This window comes from Monodelphis domestica, chromosome 2 (genome assembly GCF_027887165.1).
Source record: "Monodelphis domestica isolate mMonDom1 chromosome 2, mMonDom1.pri, whole genome shotgun sequence".
NCBI lineage: Eukaryota > Metazoa > Chordata > Mammalia > Didelphimorphia > Didelphidae > Monodelphis > Monodelphis domestica.
This window is the reverse complement of record NC_077228.1, coordinates 33628896-33648304: the sequence shown is the minus strand read 5'-3', so window position 1 is coordinate 33648304 and position 19409 is coordinate 33628896. Positions and strand designations below refer to the sequence as shown.

The 19409-nt window shown below is 56.6% G+C and overlaps 2 protein-coding genes across 2 annotated transcripts in view; one reads left to right on the top strand and one right to left on the bottom strand.

Moving 5' to 3' along the window:
- Positions 1-673: 673 nt before the first annotated feature.
- On the top strand, positions 674-17657 carry DMAP1 (DNA methyltransferase 1 associated protein 1). Its single transcript, XM_056815255.1, has 10 exons — positions 674-898; positions 1348-1439; positions 1765-1960; positions 9741-9899; positions 10077-10244; positions 10552-10737; positions 14790-14861; positions 15862-15934; positions 16273-16556; positions 16643-17657. The coding sequence occupies exons 1-10, from the start codon at positions 797-799 to the stop codon at positions 16700-16702; spliced, it is 1392 nt and encodes a 463-aa protein (XP_056671233.1). The 5' UTR covers positions 674-796; the 3' UTR covers positions 16703-17657.
- The window catches only part of ERI3 (ERI1 exoribonuclease family member 3), a 143084-nt gene continuing 140575 nt past the window's right edge, over positions 16901-19409 (bottom strand). The window contains 1 exon segment of the mRNA XM_007507846.3: positions 16901-17507. Within this exon segment, the coding sequence (XP_007507908.2) occupies positions 17425-17507 (83 nt within the window). The 3' untranslated portion in view covers positions 16901-17424.

The following is a 19409-nucleotide window of genomic DNA, read 5'->3' as shown; positions in this document are numbered from 1 at the left end:
TGCCAAGTCTCGGATTCTAGGGGAAGAGAATGAATATTTATAGGATGCCCACTCCTGTGGTATTTAATTTGGTCCTGATAAAAACCCTGGGAAGTAGGTGGTTTCATTATCCCAATTTCACAGGTGAGGAAACTGAGGCATAGAGATAAAATGGCTTGTCCAGGGTCACAAAGCTAGGAAGTGCTTGGGGCGGGATTTGGATTCAATCCTTCCTGCTCTAATCACTAAGCTCTCTCTAAGCTGCCTCTGCCATTTCTGCACTGCCCTTCTCTCCCTTCTACAGCTACTCCCATAGCAGAAGTTCTCACTGATTCTCCTCACCAGTCTCCCCGTCTGGAGTTTCTCCCCATGCAACCTCAGTGGCTCCCTATTGGCCCCGGGATCCACTTAAGTCCTCCCTTCAGTGATTAAGAGCGCTCCTCGTTCCCTTGAGCGTAGTTCTCAGTGTGTGTAGATATGTGTGAAGGGGTTGGAAGGCGTCTTGGCTTCGAACAGGGGAGCCTCCAGAGGCCTTTAGGTACACATTAGGAAATCAGCGAAGACAGGGGAGGATGAAGGCTCGAGGGACGAAGTGCGCGCAGGCTCCGCCCCTGGACAGCGCTTACGCTCGCGGCCGTACTCAGGGGCGCGCTTGTACCGGAAGTGGTCCGGACGGGCCGGTTAGGCGGTGACTCTGCAGGGCCGGAAGTCGGAGCCTGCGGTGCCGGGAGGCGGCAGTGGCGGCGGCGGCGGCGGCGGGAGGAGGGAGGAGGAGGGGCCGGGGCCGAACTCGGGCCCGAGCTGTCCGCGGGCCGCCATGGCGACAGGCGCCGACGTGCGCGACATTCTGGAGTTGGGTGGGCCCGAGGGCGATGCGCCGGGGCCCATCAGCAAGAAGGACATCATCAACCCAGACAAGGTGCGTCTGCGGCTGCGCGTTTAGACGGGGCGGGCCTCGAGGGGTGGGGCCGAGGCTGCTTCCCGACCCGAGGGCGCTTGCGTAGTGTGAGGTGAGCCGGTCCCCGATCGGGGCAGTGCCTTGTGCGCCTGCGCGCCTCGGTGGGCGGGGCTGGAAGAAAGGGGCGGGGTTTCTGAGCATCTTCCTGGACCTGCCTCAGGCCTGCTGAAGAGCCAGCCTGTGCCAGGGAGGTAGTGAGCTCCCCGTCTCTGCAGGGTTCCAAGTAAACACAGACTGACCCCTGCCCAAGTGGGGGCAGGCTCCATGCCCTTTAAAGTCTCTTTAAGCATCTCTGCGGGAGGGGCTGATGGCAAAGGTGGGGCAGAGGTCAGGGGCTGAGGGTGCCAGGCTGGAGGGATGGGGGGGCTCCTTGGCCTGGTCTCTCCACTTGAGTCTTGGTCCCTCCATAGAAAAAGTCCAAGAAGTCATCAGAGACGCTGACGTTCAAGAGGCCAGAGGGCATGCACCGAGAGGTCTACGCTTTGCTCTACTCGGACAAAAAGCAAGTGGATTCTCCCTTTTACTTCCCTGTCCCCACCAGTCCAAGCTCTATTCCCCTTTTCCTCTGTAAACTGAGATGCCCAGGTTTCCCCTCTGCTATCTGTCTGAGGTTTCTTCAGGGCTGGTCTTGGTGGATTTTTTTTTAGGGTTCACTCAGATATGGAACAGCTTTTCTAAGCTTTCTTGTCCCTTTTCTACTGGGCTACTCTTCCCACCTCCATACGCATAGATTTTTCCCTTTGAGGGAGGAGGATCAAGGAATCGAGGAGGGTTCATGGGGTACTCCAGATGCTTCCCTATAATCACTCTTCCCACTTTCCTGGCAGGGATGCACCCCCTCTGCTGCCCAGCGATACCACTCAAGGATACCGCACGGTGAAGGCCAAGCTAGGATCCAAGAAAGTTCGACCCTGGAAGTGGATGCCTTTTACTAATCCTGCCCGCAAAGATGGGGCCATGTTCTATCACTGGCGGCGTGCAGCTGAGGAAGGCAAGGACTATCCCTTTGCCAGGTTCAATAAGGTGAGGCTTCCTTGCTTCTGTTCTCACTGGGGTTGGCTTTGATTGGGCCCAACCAAACCTTTGGTTTGGCTTGGCAGGCATAAAAGACAAGTATAAAACAGTTTCTGTTCTTACATGATGTCTTTGGAGAGGTATCACCAACGAGAGTCAGACTAAGGCCTAGGGGAAGGCCCAGGGAAAGGGCATTGGAGGTTGGGGGGTTTTCAGGGAGGAGGTGGTTTGTTGCTTTTTTTTTTTCCAAACCCTTACCTTTCACCTTCGAATCAACACTATATATTGGTTCCAAGGCAGAAGAGTGGTAAGAGCTAGACAGTGATTTGTCCAGGGTTATACAGCTAGGAAGTGTCTGAGGCCACATTTGAACCCAAGACCTCCTATCTCCAAGTCTGGCTCTTAATCCACTGAGCTACCCAGCTGCCCCCAAGGAGGTGGTTTTTGAACTGAGTCCTAAGACTTAGGGAGGACCCAGAACAGGGGGTAGGATGAGTTCATGCAGTATGTGGGACCCCCTGGGCTTGAGGCATGGAGACAGCAGTATAGTGGGTCATGGAATTAGTCTGGCATCTGGAAGCTGTTGGAGGGAAAGTCACATAAAAGTAAGAATGGGAAGGTCAAAGGGCCACTGGATGGCCAAGGTCCTTCATTGCTAGGATACAAGGCTTGAACTTTGTTCCAGGAGGTGGCTGGGAGCCACTAAAGGATTTTGGGTTCTGAGCAGGGAGCTAAGAGGTTTGTGTTGAATCTTGGCATCAGATCTAACTGGCAGGAATGTCTGAGGTCATTTGTCTCCAGTGCTTTCATTGTGCGGGTGAAGAAATTGAAGGAGATGAGATGCTTTGCCTAGGTGCCCAGGTAGTATGTATAAGTGGGAAGAATTGAACCCTAGGAATGATGGGCAGGCAGGGATGTAGAGCATCAAGAGAATGAGGGAATGACATTGTAGATGTCCTGGCAAGTGCCAGTGAAGGGCCTAGACTGAGCCAGTGGCTGTGTGAGAAAGAAGACAGAACTAGCAGGGGAGTGGACAGGGCTTGGGGACAGGCTTGACATGAGCCCTGGGAGAGGAGTAAAAGCTACATTCAAGCTTGTGAAGCTCCTGTTGTTCTTTGTCCTCTTATCATCCTCAACTGAGATCCTTGTCTCATATTTTACAGAAAAAATGGAGATCATTCACCATGAGCTCCTTCTTCCCTTTTCCTCCTCTATCACTTAGGTGCTTGCTGCTACTCTCCTTAACCTGTGTCTCACATGAAGAGGGGACCTTACGCTTGGCCAAGGCCAACCTCTGTCCTTGTTTAAAAGTTCCCATTCCATAGCCAGTTTTCTTTTCTCTCATCCCTACTCACTAATCTTCAATTGTTTCCTGCCTACTGGCTCCTTCCCCACTGCCCATGTCTTCCCTGTCCTTCAGAAACCATCTCCCTCCCCACCCCCTGCCATTTCTTTGGTGGCTGAACTCTCAGAGGAAGCTCTCTACAATTGATGCCTGTGCTGCTTTTCATTCTTAACTCTATATTCTGGCTTCCAACCTTCCCACTCAATAAGACTGCTCTCCCCAAAGTTACTATCGCCTCTTCAGTGCCAGATTGAATGGCTTTTTTCTAGCCCTCATTCTTTTTGCTCCTGTAGGCTTTGATTCTGTAAATCACCCTCTTCTCCTAGATACTGTCTTTAGGGTTTTGTGACACCACTCTCTCCTCTCTCTTCCTCCCTCTGACCATTTCTCTGTTTTCTGTGTTGAATTTTCATCCAGGTCATGCCCATTATCCAGGTTCTTTCCTGGGGCCTCTTTTCTCCTGTATACCAGGAGTCAGCCTGCTGTGCCTGTTTTTGTGTGACCATTGAGCTAAGAATGATTTTTGCATTTTTCAGTACAATAAAACTTCATTTAAAAATGTAAAAACCATTCTTAGCTTTGGATTTGCCAAAACAGGTGGCAGGTAGCAGACAGGAGACTCTTTTGGGGCCTACTTTGCCAAGCTCCAGTGATTCCTGGCATCGTTTTCCTGTAGATGATTCTCAGTCTTTTTCTCTAGCCTTCCCCTGTCTCTGGACCCCTAATCTTTTATCTCTATCTGCCTGTTGGGTGTCTCAAATTGAATGCCCATATAGACACTTAAACTCAACAAGCCCCAGATTGAAATGATCTTTTCACCCCTGCCTTTCTCTGTTATTGTCGAAGGCAGAACTATCCTCCTGGCCTCTTTGGCTCACAACCTAGGTGGCAGCTTCCATCTCTTTATTCCCTTGTCCTCCAAGGCCAGTCACTTGCCAAGTCCTGTTGATTTTACCTTTGCTACATCTTTTGCACACTCCTCAGACGCTCCAGGCCCCTGGACTGTTGCAATAGCCTGTAGGTGGTTCTCCCTGTGGCAGAGCTCCCCCCACTTGGTTGTCAGGTAGATCTTGCTCTCATCGTGTCACCCCGAATTTGGGAGACTCCAGTGACTCCCTGTTATCTCCAGGATCGAATCAATAATCCTCTGGGGTGCATGTGAAGCATTTCCTAACCTGGCCTCTTCCTGCCTTGCTAGACTTCTGAAACTCCTTCCCTTTGTGTATTCTGGGATTGAGTCACACTAGCCTTCTTGTTGCTCCTCCAGAGGGGGTCATCTGCTATGCCCCCTACCTGACATCTCCCTCATCATCTCCACCTCCTGGCTTCCTTCAAGACTCAGCTGTAGTCCCACCTACTCCCTTAATGCTAGCGGACTCCCTCTGGGCTTATTCCAGTTTACATCTTGTCGTGGTGTTTGTCTGTGTCCCCCCTCTTCAAGAGAGCATTGCCTGGCCTTGGCCTGGTGGGTAGTTCCTCTAGCCGAGAGATGTTTCCTCGTGGCTGCTAACAGATTGGTTTGGATACTAGGAACATCTCAGAAACGAAGGCTCAGTTTTCTCAGAGGCCTTATTTTCAGGAGCAGGCCAAAATGTACTGTTTGTAGTAGTTCACCGATTAACCAACTACCTGGCTGTGGGTATGTGGTTCAGGTCCCACTGCCTTGCTCCTCTGTGGTTGGGGCCTGATCCCCAGAGTCCTCTTCAGCAAGAAGGGACCCTCCCAGGGTCTCTGGGCTCAGCCAGCCCTAGTTGCCTTGGTATGTCTCTTGGCTGCCTTTTAGAGGTCTGGACCTATGTATCTGAAGGTTCTAAGCCACAGTCCCTGCGACAGTCAACCTTCACTCCCCCGCCACCCCCCATCAAAGCAGCTACAGTCTAAAGGGAGAGGCAGCTAGGTGGTACATGCCTGGACTTGGAGTAAAGATGACCTGAATTCAAATCCTATCTCAGACAGTGACTAGTTGGGTGACCCATGGCAAATCACTTCACCTCTGCTTGCCTCAGTTTCCTCAGTTGTAAAATTGGATCCCAATAGCACCTACCTTGGAGGGTTAGTGTGAGTGGCACAAAGTAGGCCTTAATAAATTCCACCCCCCTGCCCCTTATTCTTTGTCAGGTGGGAATGGTACTTGGGCCCAAGAAATGGCCTTAGCCTTTTCACAGTGGTTTGTACATTCTCCCCAGGGAGCTGCAGTAGGTCACATTCCCTTCTATACATTCTCGATCTGGTTTGGGCCTACTAAGGGCCACTTGAGGTATAGGGACAGATGAGAAAACAGACTTACAAGGGCTGTTTGTTTCTTCTTTAATCGATTCTCAGGATTAATTTAAAAATTTTTAAGTTCTAAATTCTTTTCCAAGCCTCTCCTGTCCCCTCATTAAGAAGGCAAGCGTTATATATTTTTTAATATATATATATATATATATGAAGTCATGCAGAACCTTTCCATATTAAGCATACTGGGGTAAAAAAGGAAGAAAAATACAGAAAGGGAAAACCAGCCTGCTTCGGGCTACACCCAGAGTCCATCAGGTCTCTCTTAGTATGTTCACCCAGCTATTAAATGGCCCCTGGAGCTCCAGGCACCTTACTAGTGGCAGAGGGATGGGCCAAGTGCCCACCAAATGCTTGGGGATTAGAGGAGCCCCTATATACAGGAGGGGGTGATACCATGGAAATGGATGAGATGTCCAAGGCCAGAAGACATTAGAGAAGTGCTCTACCTCCCTCCAGGCCTGACTGCTTCCTGGTGAGGACCTTTTTTATTATCTTGAATGAAGACTTTCCTCCCCAGTTTATAAATCATTTTTTCTATTGATGAATCCACTGTTCCCCTTAGGTTCCCATCCAACATGAGCTCAGCAGGGCAGGGACTATTCTTACCACTTTACAGATAAGGAAACTGAGGCTCAGGGATTTTCACCTGGAATACAAACCCATGCTTTCTGACTTCCAGCCATGACAGCTTGACCAGCTATAACACACTCTACTCTGCCTCATGTTTTTATTGAGCTGCTTCAGTGTGTCTTCTCTGTGCCTAGTCAGATAATGAGCTCCTTGAAAGCAGGTGAACATGTTTTATTTTGTTCAAGCCAGGCACTGTGCTTCCCATGGAGGAGAGGCCCATGGATTTATTGAGGGTCCCTTGATCGCCTCCACCATGCTCTGGGACCTATCCATGGGCAGTTCTGGAAGTCAGAGCAGGGCCCCAGTAGGTCACCCTAGGCCCCCAAATTTGTTTTTTTTTTTTATTCTGAAGGAATTCTTTTTTAGTGCTTTAATATCCTGGTCCTCACCTCCATCCATCGAACCATTCCCTGTAGCAAAGTAACCAGTTGATAACTTTGTAACAAAGCCAATCCAACTGATAAAGCTCCCCGTACCCCCATGATAGGTGAGCCCCCACTTATTCCTGAGCAGGTGGAGGTGTGGTTCTGCTCTTCAGAACAAGGACTGCTCATTGCAATGGGTCTGACTTCAGAAGCCAATAATGTCACAGGGCTGCTGTGCCCCATCAGCTCTATAAACCTCATGTTTCTTTGAGCATCACATCTTCACTATTCTTCTATTTAAAAATCCCTCACCTTCTGTCTTAGAATCGATACCGTGTATTGGTTCCAAGGCAGAACACAGTCAGAGCTAGGCAATGGAGGTGAAGTGACTTGGCCAGGGACAGTCTGAGATCAGATTTGAATCCCCTCCCGTTTCTAGGCCTGTGCCATTTCTTCTAGCAAGATTCTATTCCATTGAATTCAGAAACCAAAGACCCTTCATCTCTTCCCCAATTCTCATTTTGTTTTTAGATTTTTTGCAGTTACCAAGGGCCCAGCTACAAATACTGTTATATAGCGAGCATTTCCTGAGCACTCAGGGAGGGTGCATTGGCATGGATGGGGAGGGGAGTGAGCTTAGGGAGGCCACTTCCTGGCAGGTCTAGGAGGAGAAGACAATCCCTAGGTTCATTGGCCCATTGTTGGGCACTTTGGGTTGTAGTGCTCCAAAGGAGGGGCCAGTTAAGTGAGATAAGGGCACAGGGAGAGAGATTTCTACTCTCCAACAGGAAGCAAAAAGGAGAGTGTGAGTCAAATACCAGTGGGAGAGAAGAGTTGAGGGGGCCTCAGGTGCAGTAATCCCCAATTTCTCCTTGAGGCTGGACTTAAGGCCATGTTCTGTGAAAGAGATGGTTTTGTTGGGGATGTGAGTGGCCAGGGAGAGTTGGAGAGGGCTTCTGGAGGAGAGGTGCAGGGGGAGCTTGGTGGAGGGAGGCTCCCATTGTAGTCCCAAGGCCCCTTCTCCCATGGAGCAGATTCAAGTTGTTGGGCCTGGGCCCTGAAAGATCTGCAGATGAGACCTCGAGGTGCCACAGCATGGGAGAAGGGGATGTTATTCCAATCAGTGGAAGCTTGACTTTAATTCCCAGGAAATTCTAGAAGGTCTCCTGAGGGGGACAAGGAGAAAGGGAAACAGGGCTTCCTCTGCAGCAGCCAAGCCTCCCTCATCCCCTCAGTGGCTCAGCTAATGCACTTCCAGGGCAGGGGGTCTTCAGTGGAGGGCCCAGGGATCAGTGCTTGTCTTTGGACTTTTTAGCATTTTTATCAGTGTCTTGGAAAAAGATATAGATGGCAGACAGCTGAGAGGGAGAGCTAACCCAGTGGAAGACAGAGGCAAGACCCAAACAGAACTGGATGGGCTAGAGCCCTGGGCTGAGTTGAGATAAAATTCATTTGGTATCAGTGGAAATAGTTTTATCCCTGGACACAAAATAATTAACTCCAAAAATGTAAGATGGGGGAAGACAGGATAGATATCAGGTGTTCTGAAAAAGATCTAGGGCCATGTTGGCGAAGATGTGGCATGTGTGCCCTGGTGTGCTGGAGGGAGCTGCTCCCTTCCCCCTTTTCACTCTGCCCAAGGACAATTTTCACATATCTTTTCCCACCCAGCAGCCCAATGCAAGCACTTCTGTCCCGTGACTGCAGGTAATGCAGGGGGCTCACAGGCTGTTTGAGGGTGCAGTTTGGGCATATGATCTCTAAAATGTTCACCATCACTGATCTAGGGGTTCAAGTGGACCTTAGGCCCTGTAAATTCAATAGGAGTCAGCAGGGTGATGGGGCAGCCAGAAAACTGATGTGACTTTGAGTTGCAGCAGGAGGGACAGAATTTCCTGGGATAAGGAGATAAGGGTCCCAGTGCCCTCTGCTCTGGCCACAGTTTAAGAAGAACCCTGATTGTCTGGAGAGTGTGGAAGGCAGCCAGGGTGGTGAAGATCCTTGAATGCATGACGTAGGAAGGCCAGAGAAGGTACTGGGCATGCTGAGCCTGGACAAGAGAAGACCCTGGGGAGGGAATAGATGTCTTGGGTCTTAGAAGGGCTGACTTGGGGAAGAAGGCTTTCTTGTTGGGCTTTGTAGGGCAGTCAGGAGTCTGACGTCAAGGAAGACCTGCTAGTGAGAGCAGTCCCAGAGTGGGGAGCCTCTGCTCCTTCTTGGAGGCCCACAGCAAGCTGGGCAACCTTGGAATGTCTGTTGGTGTTCACCTCCTAGACGGAATGAGTGTCTCTGGCCATCCTCTGGGTAGGGGCCACTCACTGTCCTGGTTTCTGGCCCGGATGTTTTGTGTGAACCGTTTTCTCCTCATGTTCCTCCTCCTGGAGCAACACTTCTCTGGGTGAGACTTGCCTGGCTACCCTCCTTCCCGTCAGGTTTGGCTCCTTGGCTCCCTCAGGTTCCTAGCATGGTTCCAGGTTCTGCTCCTCCTTCCTAGGATCAGTGGACAGGTGGAGTTGACTGAATTCTCCCAGGCCCCAGAGCGAAGGGCAAGAGGCCCCCTCTTGCCTTTGTCTTTCTTTCCCCATTTTTCCACCCCGCCTCTTCCGCTGGAGCCCAGGCTGTGGGGATGGGCTCTGTGCCTGTGACCCAGGTGAAGCTGGGTCCAGCCACCCTTTGGCAGAGCACTTTCAAAGTTGGCAGGCGAGCTAGGAAGCTTTCCCTTTTTCCCAGGCAAATCTGCCCCCTCTTCCCTTTGGCTCAGCCTGTGACCAAGCAGGAGGTGGCAGATCCCTGCTCTCTGTCCTCCCGGGCCTCTCTTCTCCGGGCTCCACAGCTCCTGCGTGGCCCTGAGGCATAATCTCTGTCCTCTGGCTTGCCATCTGCTAAATAGTCTTCCTGTCCTCCCCAAACTGAGCTACTGGGGGAAGTCGGAGAGATGGTCCCGGGCCCATTCTGTGACTCATTCTCCGTCCGGTGCATCTCTTCTGCCCCCGAGTGGCCACACTGTGGCATGACGCCTTGCCGCCTGCTGCCAGAGCGGCTGTGCCAGGCCCCGGCTGTAGGCAGCGTAGGATGGATGGAGGGGGGGCAGGTTGGGGGGCACCCTGTGGGCCTTGGCCCAGATGCTGCCTGCCTGCGCCCAACACAAGGCTGTTGGCCTCCTCCCCAGGCTGTCCAGGTGCCTGTCTATTCAGAGCAGGAGTACCAGCTCTACCTGCATGATGATGCCTGGACCAAGGCAGAGACTGACCACCTCTTCGACCTGAGCCGTCGCTTTGACCTGCGCTTCGTGGTCATCCATGATCGCTATGACCACCAGCAGTTTAAGGTCAGTGGGGGCAGCGGTGCTCCCTCCCCCTCCTGCGGACCTTGGCCTGGCCTGGCCGTGCACCCACGCCTTCCCCCAAAGCTCCTGGCTCTCTTCCTCCTCGTGCCCCAGGTGTTGTCCCTGCCCTACACCAGGGTCCCTTCCGTGACACTCCTGACTGTCCTTCCTCCATCCCAGAAACGGTCAGTGGAGGACCTGAAGGAGCGTTACTACCACATCTGTGCCAGGCTGGCCAATGTCCGGGCTGTGCCAGGCACTGACCTCAAGGTGCCCGTCTTTGATGCTGGGCACGAACGGCGGAGGAAGGAGCAGTTGGAGCGGCTCTACAACCGCACCCCCGAGCAGGTGAGGCTGGCCCCGGTAGCAGTGGGCACCACTCCCCTGACCTTCCCTTGGACAGGCCTGGGCTTAGTCCTGACCCTCTGGAGAGGAACAAACCAGCTGCACCCTGGCCCAGTCTTGGCACTTAGAGGTGACCGGAGGGCGCAGTCTCAGGCTCCTGCAGCTCGGAGGGGAAGCTGCCTTCCCTCTCCCTGTAGCCCCACAAGTTAGAGTGGTGGCTGTGGTCCAGGCGGCTGGGCTCTCGCCCTCCTAATTCAGACAGGCCCGGCCGAGGCCCCATTGAGGTTCTGGCCCCTCCCTGTGCCTGCAGGTGGCAGAGGAGGAGTACCTGGTTCAGGAGCTACGCAAGATTGAGGCGCGCAAGAAGGAACGGGAGAAGCGCAGCCAGGACCTGCAGAAGCTCATCACAGCCGCCGATACCACGGCGGAGCAGCGGCGCACTGAGCGCAAGGCTCCCAAGAAGAAGTTGCCACAGAAGAAGGAGACGGAGAAGCCGGTGAGTAATCTCGGGGGCCTTGAGTGCCTGACCCCCTGCACAGGCAGGGCCCTGCCCTCTCCCCTCCCAGGACAGTGGTCCTCTTGCAGCCTGAGCCCTGGACATGGAACAGACTTTGGAGGCTCCAGGCCAGCTCCCTCATTTTACAGAGCAGGAAACTGAGACCCCAAAAGGGGAGAACCTCAGGTCCCTCAGGATTCGGCCCCAGGTCCTCAGACTCTGGAGCCGTCGTTCTTTCCGCTGTACCCCTGGCTCTTTCCACCCGTCCTGTCATGGCAAGCCCTCCAGGCCCTCGGCGCACTGGCTCCTTTGTCACTGACCAGTGTCGCTCTGATACTGTGGTGCCTGATGAGGTCTGTGCTGGGCACAGGGATCATCCCCTCTTCCTGAGCCTGCAGGCCACTGGAACCCCCAGATCTTTTCACAGCATCAGCTCTCCCGCCATGCCCCCCCCCTCCATCCTGGACTCGCAAGTCACTTTCTTACCCTCAGGCATGGGCTCCCAGGCTTCATCCGGGGTGCCAGCCTATGGCAGAGGGCTGCCCTGCCCTTGATCCTGTGTGCTGGCTTTACTGGGGGCAAAGCCCAAGAGGGAAGCGGCTGATGCTTTGCTGTGGGCCCAAGCATGTGCCAGCTAACCCTTGGCCATAGACCTAGAGCCAGAGGCCACCCCCTCATTTTACAGAGGAGGAAGCGGAGGCCAGAGGGGGAACATGACTTTCCAGGGTCACCTGGGGGTGAGCAGACATCATGGGTTCTTTGACCCCAGTCTCAGCTTTTCTGTTCAGCAGCACTGCTAGGGCCCAGCCCCGACCCAAGGACACTTTCTGAGGGAGTTCGGGTAAACGCTGAGCCACTGATGACTGCTCTTTGGGGTTGGTTGTTCAGGCCTTTCAGTGCCCACCTAACTAGGGGATGGCTCTGCCCGTATCTCGCCATCTCTTCCACGAGAACGCCTGGCAGAGACGTCGTGTGCTTTGCTAAAATCTAGGTCTCTTCTCTGCTGCTCGGCCACAGCCTGGTTTTGGTGAAGCCAGGCTGGCTCCTGGGGCCCCTGCTTCCTTTTCTAGTCGGATCCCTTTACATTCCTAAGCCCTGGACTCTCGCCTTCGGCCAGGCCTGTGGCCGACCATCTTCTGATAGGAGTGACAGCCCCCACGGCCTGTTTCTGTGGGGCCCACAGATGTCCTCTGTCTAGGCAGCTGAGGGAGCCCTCGCTGTCCATCTCCTCCTTGCCTTGGGCATCCCTCAGTGCCCTTTTATGCTGCTGTTTCTAGAACTCGTCATTCTCCTCTTTCCCATCATCCCATCTACCCCGAGCTGGCATCTAGGCCAGCACCCCCCTGGGCCTGACTGCCTTTGTTTCCTTTATGTATCAGAGGCCTTGTGGGGAGCTTCTTGTGGCTCTGCTCAGCTCCAACCTGTCCAGATTTGCCTCCTCATTCTGTTTGTCCTTCCTTATCCTGTGAGCCCCTTTGATTCAGGTGTTTGCCAACACACGATGTGCCCTGGCGGCATCTGGGTGTTGATGGGACCTCAGTCTCGGTCTTGGGGCTCTGATGTTGGAGGCCCTTAAGCCATGTCCTTCATCTCACAGGTTTAGAAACTGCTTTTGAGGGCAGCATTAGAACCCAGGTCCTCCTCCTCTTCCTCCCCCAGAGTCAGGGCTCCTGCCTCCTGTCTCAGTGCCTTTGCCAGGCCCCATGCCCCAGGCACTCGTGAATGTCCTTCTGACCCTTGGAGCGTCAGCCTTGTGTGCCCACGGGGCAGGGACAGTCACTTTTCATCTTGGGTCACTATGGCCTTGCATAGCCTGCTGACCACTAGGGCTCCCGCCAGCTTTGGTATTCTCCCCTCTGCCCCGACAGCTGGCATGGAGGGGGGGATGTGGCACCTTTCCTGGGGCTCGTGGCCAAGGAACAAGTCTGGGGACACTTAGGGACGGCCGTCTACACTATCCCAGTATAGACATGCCCCTCCTGGCTGCCATGGCCCTCATTCAAGGGGATGGGGTCCTTCCAGACTCATTAGTCATCTGTCTCAGATGACCAAACAGGCTTGAGAGAGCAGTGTTAGCACCAAGGCTTGTGCCCGCCCAATGCTGCGTCTCGTGGGGGGTGGGAGAGCTGTCCCCACGCGAGCACTGTGCTCTTTCCTGACCGTGGTCTCCAAATTGGTTAGGGATCAGAAGGGGGGTTTGAGTGGGGAGGCCATATGGGGTGTCATCCTGGTGCCTCAAGGCAGAAAGCCCTGGCTTCCCATAGCCTTCAGGCCCCCCGACTCGGCCACCCTCTTTCAGGCCCTCCAGACCCTGCCCGTGTCCTCGGTGGGCAGGGAGAGGGCTCGGAGCTAAAACGGCAGCAACTTTCTGCAGAGTCCACCTTGTTTTTGAGGGGCTTGGGGGCCGTCCGGGGGGCTCCGGAGCGTGTTGCTCAGTTGTTGGAGGCCCACGTCGTTCCAGCATTGTCATTCCAACGTTGACTGTTCTCTGGCCTCGCTGGGAGAGGGCTCCTGTCCAATAGATTTAGGTCAGTCCCATGTAGGTTTTCCATATCAGGCCTTTAGCAGAAACCAACTCTGGTTCTACAAGCATCCTGGCCCCAGGCCAGTCACAGCCTGGTGTGAAAGCAGAGTGCAGCGGCAGGGGCAAAGCTTGGATTGGATTGCTGGCTCGGCCCCCCCCCCCCCCCCCCCGGGATTCTGTCCTCCCTGGGAGGTGGGGGTGGTCCAAGAGCCCCTTGTGTGGCCACAGTGGACAAGGCTCCCCCAATCCTTGTCTCAGCTCTTGCCCTTCAGGGTCTTGAGCTTCTCCAGCCTCTCCTGGGTTCCTTTCTCCCTGAAGTCCATTCATCCATGAATGGGATCCTCATTCTTCAGTCGGCTGTCCCCCAAACCATGGTGCGGGCCCTGCCATGGCATGAGGCCTTCCCCTGGCCCGACTCCATGACCTGCCTGTACCTCCTTGGGGGGAGGTCAGTGTCAGGCAGTGTCCCAGCTCCATACCCTCTAGGAGGTTCTGCCCAGGGTCAGCTTCCAGGTTGGGCTGCCTTGTTTAGTTTGTCAACCTTCCAAGCAGCACCCTTTTTCCAGGACGCAGTAGGGGAGGTGGGCTTCTGCCTCTCTCCCTGGGTCTCAGTTTCCTCATCTATACAATGAGTAAGTTTAGGTTGTTTGGAGAGGGGAGGCTTGACGCCAGGAAAGACTATCAGGGAAAGTTTCCTGAGAAAGGGAAGGGTGGCCCCCAGGGGGGCAGGATTGAAGGTAAAGCTGAGACCCAAAGGCAGGAAGGGGCTAGTGGCAGAGCTAGGATTCCCAGGCCAAAGGTCTCTAAGCAGAGGCTGGATGACCCCCGGCTTTGTGACGCAGGGACTGGAGTGCTGGGCGTGGAGTCTGGTAGGCCCCAGTTCAAATCTAGCATTAGACATGGACCAGCTGGGTGATCCTGGACATGCCACTTCACCTCTGCCTCACTTTCCTCAACTGTAAAGCAGGGATAATAGTGCCTGCTTCCCCGGGTCACTGAGGATGCCGAGGCAATTGTAAAACTTTTAGCATAGCGCCTGGCACATCGTGAAGGCTTAGACAGTGATTGCTCTCACCATTGTTTCTCCTGGGGCTTCCCTTGGTTGGCTCTGGCCTCCAGGGCTGCAGAGGGCCCTTTCAGCCCTTCATGACTGGGCCTGGATGTCTGCCCCTGGCTCTGCTCAGACATCCCTGCCCAGCTGGCTTGTATCTCCGCCCGGGGGAGGCTAGAAGTTGGGGTGGATCTCGGGGTGGGCTACACGAGGACCCTTCCTCTGCCCTGGACATGAGGCAGAGGAGGAGGCTTTGATGTGGAGGAAAGAATTCCTTACTAGGCCGAGCCATCTGAAGAGCCAGGAGGCTGTCCAGAGCGCTGACCAGCTGGGATGTGTCCAGCATTGCTTGTCGCCCCATGAGGCCCAGCCCTCCTACGGGGACCCTGGGGGAGGTTTCTGCCCTGCTGTTGGGGGTTGAAGGGACCCCCACTGGACCCCCTGCCATCTGATCCCCGACTCTCCTCTTCCTTTCAGGCTGTCCCAGAGACAGCTGGCATCAAGTTTCCGGACTTCAAGTCTGCTGGTGTCACCCTTCGTAGTCAGAGGGTAAGTCCTGTCCTTCGGTTTCCTTGCTGGCCCTCCACGCTGTCCTCCCTCATCTCTAGCCTTGTCTCCTCTGGTCCGCTTAGTTTGTGGCCTGAGTGCTGCCTCACGCCAGCCGCCAGCCTTGGCACCACTTCCGGAACATTTGAGTGGGGGTTGGCCGTGGCCTTTGGTGGCAGCTAATGGCTTCCCTGGGCTCGGGGCACTGGTCATGGGGGCCAGCCTTGCTGAGGGGGTGAGTGATGGAGTCCTCATTTCAGGCTGATAGCATTTCCCAGAGAGAACGAGCACCTTCATCCGTCTTAGAGATGGACGGCTCGCCCGCTAAATGCAGAGCGAGGATCAGTGGGGCCTGCCCCATAAATCAGAACATTTTCTTAATGACGGTGAAATTAGAATATACTCTGTGCCTTAGCCAATGGAGTCTGCCCGGCTGCCTGCCCACGGCCAGGTGGAACCAGGAGATAGAAGAGAGGGGTGGCGGGCTCGAGGGGCCTGGCCCAGGCTTGGTGTACGGCTCTGGGGGCCTTCCACCTCCTCGCCCATTGTGCGACCCCGGGAGGAGCTCTTGGGGAAATCTTTGTAGGCCTTCTGGCCTTGGCTCGCACCTTCCCACATTCCCTCCTGCTTTGACTCCCTCCCCGTTAGCTGGCTGCTGGCCCGCTCGTGCGGTCCCCTGCCTAGCCTAAAAGCCCTATTCCCTGCCCCTTCTCTGAGCCGGGCGGGGGTGTGTGTGTGTGTGTGTGTGTGTGTGTGTGTGTGTGTGTGTGTGTGTGTGTGTGTGTGTGTGTGTGTGTGTGTGTGTGTGTGTGTGTGTGTGTGTGTGTGTGTGTGTGTGTGTGTGTGTGTGTGTGTGTGTGTGTGTGTGTGTGTCTGTGTCTGTGTCTGTGTCTGTGTCTGTGTCTGTGTCTGTCTGTCTGTCTGGTCTTTCTCTGCTCCTTGGCCTCCGGGGGGGAGGGGGCGGTGCTGAGGAGGAGACTGAGCGGGGCTTGGCCTCTTGCAGATGAAGCTTCCAAGCTCTGTGGGGCAGAAGAAGATCAAGGCCTTGGAGCAGATGCTTCTGGAGCTCGGAGTGGGTGAGTCTGGCCAGGCCCTGGGCCTCTCGCCGAGTGGAGGCTGTGGGCATGGAGGCCAGGGGCGGGGGTGTGAGGCTCATCGGTGCCCCCCAGGAGGCAGACAGCGGGTTCTGCCCCGGGCCCTGCCTGAGAGCAGAGAGGGGGTCGACGATGGGACATTCCGGCCTCCTGAAGCCGGGCCTGGAAGCGCTCTGCTGCCGTGGCCTCAGAGCCTGCTTCCGGGCTGGCTCCCCGAGGTCTGGGGGAGGCTCTGGGGGTACAGATGGCCTGTGTGGAGTCACGGCCAGGAGAGGGCAGAGCGGTCCCCGAGCGCCCCCTCAGCAGCTGTGTGCCCGCAGAGCTGAGCCCCACCCCCACGGAGGAGCTGGTCCAGATGTTCAACGAGCTCCGCAGTGACCTGGTGCTGCTGTACGAGTTGAAGCAGGCCTGCGCCAACTGCGAGTACGAGCTGCAGATGCTGCGACACCGCCACGAGGCCCTGGCCCGGGTGGGGCCCCTGGGGGCCGCACCCCCACCCCCTCCCAGCACCGAGCCGCCGCCCCTGCCCGGCGAGGGACCCGGCCCCGACCTGGCCAAGGACGCCATTATTGACGTCGTGGGGGCGCCCCTCACGCCCAACTCGGTGAGCAGCCCCCCCCACCCCACCCCCCGCACGTGGGCTCCCTGGGGCCTCCCTGGGGCTCATCCTCCCCCATATTCTCCCTACAGAGGAAGCGGAGGGAATCGGCCTCCAGTTCGTCCTCAGTGAAAAAGGCCAAGAAACCCTGAAGTGACGAGGTCTGAGCTGGGTGCGTGCTGTCTGGGCAGTGCCCGGGCGGGCAGACATGGACTGCTGTTTGGGGGGGCTGGGCAAATAGAGCAGCTGCTGGTGCTCTCTTCTGGGGGCTGGGTGGGCTTGCCCCCCCACCCCTCCCAGTGCTTGCCACCCCCCCACCCGGCCCCCCAGGGCTTCACAGGGCCTCCACATAATCCCCCAGACTTTTATTCTCTGTGGCACATTCACAGCGGGTGGGGTTGACAGACACAATGATGGGGAGGGGGGGAGGAGGGGGAGGGGCTACGGTCCTGGAGCCCAGGTGGGGACAACCACACGCCATGCACTATGGGGAGGGTGGGGCACTGGGCTCAGGCCCCACCCCTTCAACGGAGCGTCCTGTGCCAGAGGTCTGACCCCCCCAGGACCCCCAGGGGACGGCCTAATACTGGGACTAGAGACACACCCACCCCGGGAAGGAGCCCAGGCTGCCCCTGGCCCCCGCCGGGGCTCAGGACCCCTCCCCTCCAGCTGTCCAGCCCCAGGGCCCCCCCACAATGGAGGTGGGCAGGCGGGCAGGCCGGTGGGCAGGTAATGAGACCAGACTAGGGGGGTGGGAAGGGAGTTCACTCTCCTCGCCTCCAGATGCCCTGGGCAGGGGGCTGGGGACCGGGGACAGGCAGGGGGCTGGCTGGGGGGGTCTGTGGCGAGAGCCGACTCCCCCTCCGTTGGCCGATCAAAAGGGCTTGGACGTTTGCTTGAAGATGAAGCCTCGGTGTGCCAGCGTCTTCATGATGTTGGCGATATTCTTGCAGTCATCTGTGGAGGAGGGGAGGGTGTCAGCGGCCGTCCAGTCCAGGGGCTCTGGCCACTCACTGGCCAGCGCCCCTGGGCGGTCGTTCCCCCTCAGCTGGGGGGGGTCTCTAGGTCCTGAGCTTCTGATTGTCTCCATTAAATTGAGTCAGAACACTTGTGAAGCCTCAGTTTCCTGACTGGGGTAGGGTCGGGGGTGGGAGAAGCGGCCTCCCCCAGGACACCTCTTGGCCTGGTTCCCTAGTTGGGGAGTTGGGGTTCGCCCCCTCCCCAGCCTCTTCCCTCCCCTGATCAGAGCCCCCCCGCTCTAACCCACGCAGGCAGGGCATCCTGGTTGTTCCCTTGCAGTGATAACCAACCCCCGCTGAGAGGGGAGCTCAGTGCCCGGCAAGAGAGCCCCCCACCCCCCTTGAGAATGGGAGGGGAAGGGAGAGGAGCAGGGAGCCCACAGGGAGGACGAGGCGGCCCCATATTTCATGCTGGAAATTGGCCTGTGCGGCGTCCTCCCCGCGGCCCGTGATGTATGGGCCCCGTCGCCGTAAGAAAAAGCCAGGGCTGCCGTGTAATTTCTCCCTTGACGGAGCTCGGCCGCCGAGCGATCCTTCTTGGGCAGGGGACGGCGGGGGCGGGGGCCGGGGGCGGCCTGCCCTGCGGCCCAGGGTGACTGGCTGCCCGTGTGTGTCGTGGCGGGCTGTAGGAGAGCAGAGGGGCACCCATGGGGGGAGACCGCTTAGCTGCAGCTTAGCAGGCTGCTCATTGTGCCTGTGCGTCACTGTCAGGCTGGGCCCTGCGAGGCCACCCCCGCCACAGCCCAGGGTGTGAAGAGCCCCCCACGGGCCCGGCCAGGGCACCCGTGGGGAGGTCCCGGGTCCAGATGGGCTGCTCTAAGCCCGGCCCACAGGAGCTGCTTATAATTACCCCCATAAAAGCCAACGACGGGGGAACAAGTGTCTCGCACGCAATTACAGGCGCCCATTGATTGGGCAGCTCTGGGGACTCTGCCTTGGAGCCCCGGCTCTGGCGGGCCCAGCCCAGAATGAGGAGGCCACAGACCTGCCCAGCCGAGGTGCCAGAGCGGGAGAGGTCCGGAGGGGTCGGCTCCAGGCCCAGGCCCAGGGCGGCTGCCCCTTTGGCTGAGGGGCACAGACGGGCTTCATTCTCGGACCTAATGAATACAAACTGCCCCGTGTGGCGGCCGGGGCGGGCAGACGAGCTATGGATTTTTAATGAGGGCCCCACCTTCCTCGAGCCGGGCCGGCCAGCCAGGCCCACACTGCAAAATCGATGGTGTGAGTGTAGGAATATTGTATATTGATATTGTAATAATCCTGGGGATTGATTTAGGGGCTGAGCAGGCGGCTGGGGTCAGCCCCAGGACAGAGGGGGCCGGGCTGGGCTCTCTTCTCGGGGTCCCCGGGGCCAGAACTAGAGGCCACGGCCCGGCCCATCCCAGCCTCCAGCCTGCAGCAGGTGCCCAAGGGACTCTCCCCATCTCATCTCTCTGCTGCCTGTCTCCGTCTCCTCCGGAGAACCTGTGGTCCTGGCCCTGTCCAAAGTCTGACCAGAGGAGGCCGCCTGCCTCCTTCCACAAGAAGGGGAAATTACTTCCCTCGACTGACCGGGCATCTGTCGCGGGCTCCCCACTTGCTGGCCCCTCTCCAAAGCCGCTTCCTGCTTCCTCAATACCACCTCGCTTCTGAGCTCCCAGGTGCCCCCCTGAGGATCGCCCCTGCAACCCTTGTGATCCTCTTCCTCCTGGACCCTCCTCCCTCTCTGATCATGTCTCATTCTCTCACCAGCCCCTTCCCTGTCACTCCCAGCCTTGGCTTTACCCCCAGTGGGGACACAGCCCAGGCCAGATCCATTTCCTGCCCTGGGCATGGGGGCCTCCACAAAACCTCCAGCCTC